General features: G+C 37.4%; 1 protein-coding gene across 1 annotated transcript in view; it reads left to right on the plus strand.

Annotated features, from left to right (window-relative positions):
• LOC119598604 (obscurin-like) overlaps window positions 1-2500 on the plus strand; it is a gene marked incomplete in the record, with an annotated part of 290330 nt that overhangs the window by 279841 nt on the left and 7989 nt on the right. The window contains 2 exon segments of the mRNA XM_037948278.1: window positions 2130-2291; window positions 2444-2500. The exon segment at window positions 2444-2500 is cut by the window's right edge and continues 119 nt beyond it. Of these exon segments, the coding sequence (XP_037804206.1) occupies window positions 2130-2291; window positions 2444-2500 (219 nt within the window).

Genomic DNA, 2500 nt, shown 5'->3' on the forward strand with positions numbered 1-2500 from the left:
TTCAGAGGATGAGGTGTCGATGAGCTAAGACGTATTTCGAAGTCTCTTTCTCTGGTTGGCGAGTTTTACCCTTGTTGTCAGGTCATATTATATTTACGGTTGAGAAAAGGAAGTGGCTGTATCCATGTTTCTTACCGATAATGTGGTTAATGATGTGTATATAACAATGTATATATGGTTGCCATAAACTTAATTCCTATGATCATAAAGTGAAATCGAGCTTAAGAGATTCCTTGTATTAGGCACAGGATCGCCTGCCACGTCACATATTTCTCAGTGTTTTCTACAACAGTGGGAAAGAACATCTATCTCATTCTCTATTCCTTGTTTTGAAGAATTGTTATTCTAATTAGGGAAAACCTAAGCCGTAAATTGAACATCTAATTCTTATATTTAGTAACTAACACAACAGAAGCAGAGCAAAAGAAAGATATAAACATAACCAATCTCTCTAACAAACTTTCCTCTCGACTCTAACAACACAGTCGCCAGAAACACACTCCAACCAATGACACATCTGTTTGGTTTAGCCTGTGGTTTCCATTCACGGTTCGCCATCTTAACTTTATTGTATTCAAAATGAGGTATTTGAGACTGATTCTTAGACTAAGACAAAGAAAAAAGTCGACAACTACAAGAACGGCCAACTAAACTTCTTTGAAACCCGACATTCTTACACGAAAGATTCAGGATGGAAGACTGCCTTTCTATTAGCTCCATCAAATGAACTTGGACAAATGGCTAGTAGGTGGTGTCCGGCAAAAGTCGCAATTCTAGAGCTTTTTACGGAAACTTGGAATCTCGGTTTTTATATATATATATAAAAGAGCTTACCGTCATATTTAGAAATGAGACTGTATATTCTTAATATTTTCATCTCATTACCAATATTTGGCATCTATTACGCAATCCTTGAATTACAGTTAATGTTCTAGCAAATACAATATAAGTTGCATATATCTAGTACAAGAAAATTACTACTTTTCCGAATCATGCAATTCTAAAGTCAAAGTAAAGAGCTCTAAAAGTAGTTTTTCCTTTGCACGTGTTATTTCTGTTATTCCCAAAGACTCCCGATTGGAAGCTGGTTCAGGGAATGCTCCCCCTCCCCCCGTTCGCAGTCAGTTATTAGGTTTTACCACAGACAAATAAAGACCCTGTTAGCAGTGCTGCCCCGATCTTAAAAAGTGAAAGTAGACTAATGAAAAGCATAGGCAACTGTACCGTTTGATTTTGTATCTGGAAAAATAAAGCCAGCCAGCACACGCTAAATCGAGACAAGTAACAGCTTAGCGCTGCTGCCATTAACAGTGTGTCTGCTTGGGCTCTTTATTTGTGTTAACACAGATCAGTTTTGAAGTATTAGGCTAATCGTATCTATCTGTCTTAAAAAAAAAGAATAACAAAGCATTATCCTATGATAATGAATATCTAATACTATAAAAAAAAAACTAACATAGAACATATCCTTTATTACTGTGATATTTCAGTTGTTACTGGAAAAGGAGAGTATAAAGATTTTATGAAGTTTCTACATTTTTTAAGCATGATGATACTCCATCGTCCGGTGATAGTAACTACATGTAATGACAATGTTAACGATAAAGTCATTATCACAGTGACTGTTTCACCACAAAGACAGAGGTCAAGACGTGACGACCCAAAGAAATATTGATATTTCAGGACACAAAATTTACATGTTAACTATCATCACTTAAATAATCTTAAATTTAACAACCATATCCTAATCTTAAAAAAAAAAACTTTTCGCAACTTCCCAGCGTTTGTGGTTGCATATTACCTTCTTTTTCTTAACCCTTGCTTGGATTTTTCTTGCTGATTTCTATTTTAACTTTATAAGAATGGTTTTGACATTTCAATGCTTCTCTCAGCTGAGTTATTTTACTATGGAATGTTTTGCCAAGGTTATATTTTTCTAATCTGTTTTTAAGATTAATACTTGCCATTGCGTTTCACCTTCCTAATTCGAACACCTATTTTTCCTCTTTCATTGTTCTCTAACTCAGAATGTTTTTCACATCCTATATCGACTGTTTTCTTCCCTTTTCTTCAACTACGTCAACTCCTCCGGCGTGTCGGCTTCCTCCTCGCTTACATCCCGGGAGCAGAGGATCCCCATAGTGCACGAACGTCGCCGCTTCACGGACGTCATGGATGAAGAAATTGACGACGAGCGGAAGAGGACGGCGCTGGACCGGTACACAGCCGGGTTTGTGAGAAGCAGAATGGAAACTTGCTCCCTCGACATGCCGAGGAGAGTGAAGCAAGAGGTAAATTCCTTTGGCCAAATATGAATCGTAAACCTGAACTTGTAAATATTTGTCCTTTGAATGTATGTAGCTGAAATGAAATAAGAATGGAAGATGAGTGTATAGCAAGTAAAGAAGAAAATGTCATCACAGATTCTAATTTCTCTCCAAAGGTGACAAGCCGTCTCTCCATCTACGACGAAGTGGTGGCGAGGAAGGAGGGCGCTCAC

Source organism: Penaeus monodon, chromosome 41 (assembly GCF_015228065.2).
Source record: "Penaeus monodon isolate SGIC_2016 chromosome 41, NSTDA_Pmon_1, whole genome shotgun sequence".
Classification (NCBI taxonomy): Eukaryota; Metazoa; Arthropoda; class Malacostraca; order Decapoda; family Penaeidae; genus Penaeus; species Penaeus monodon.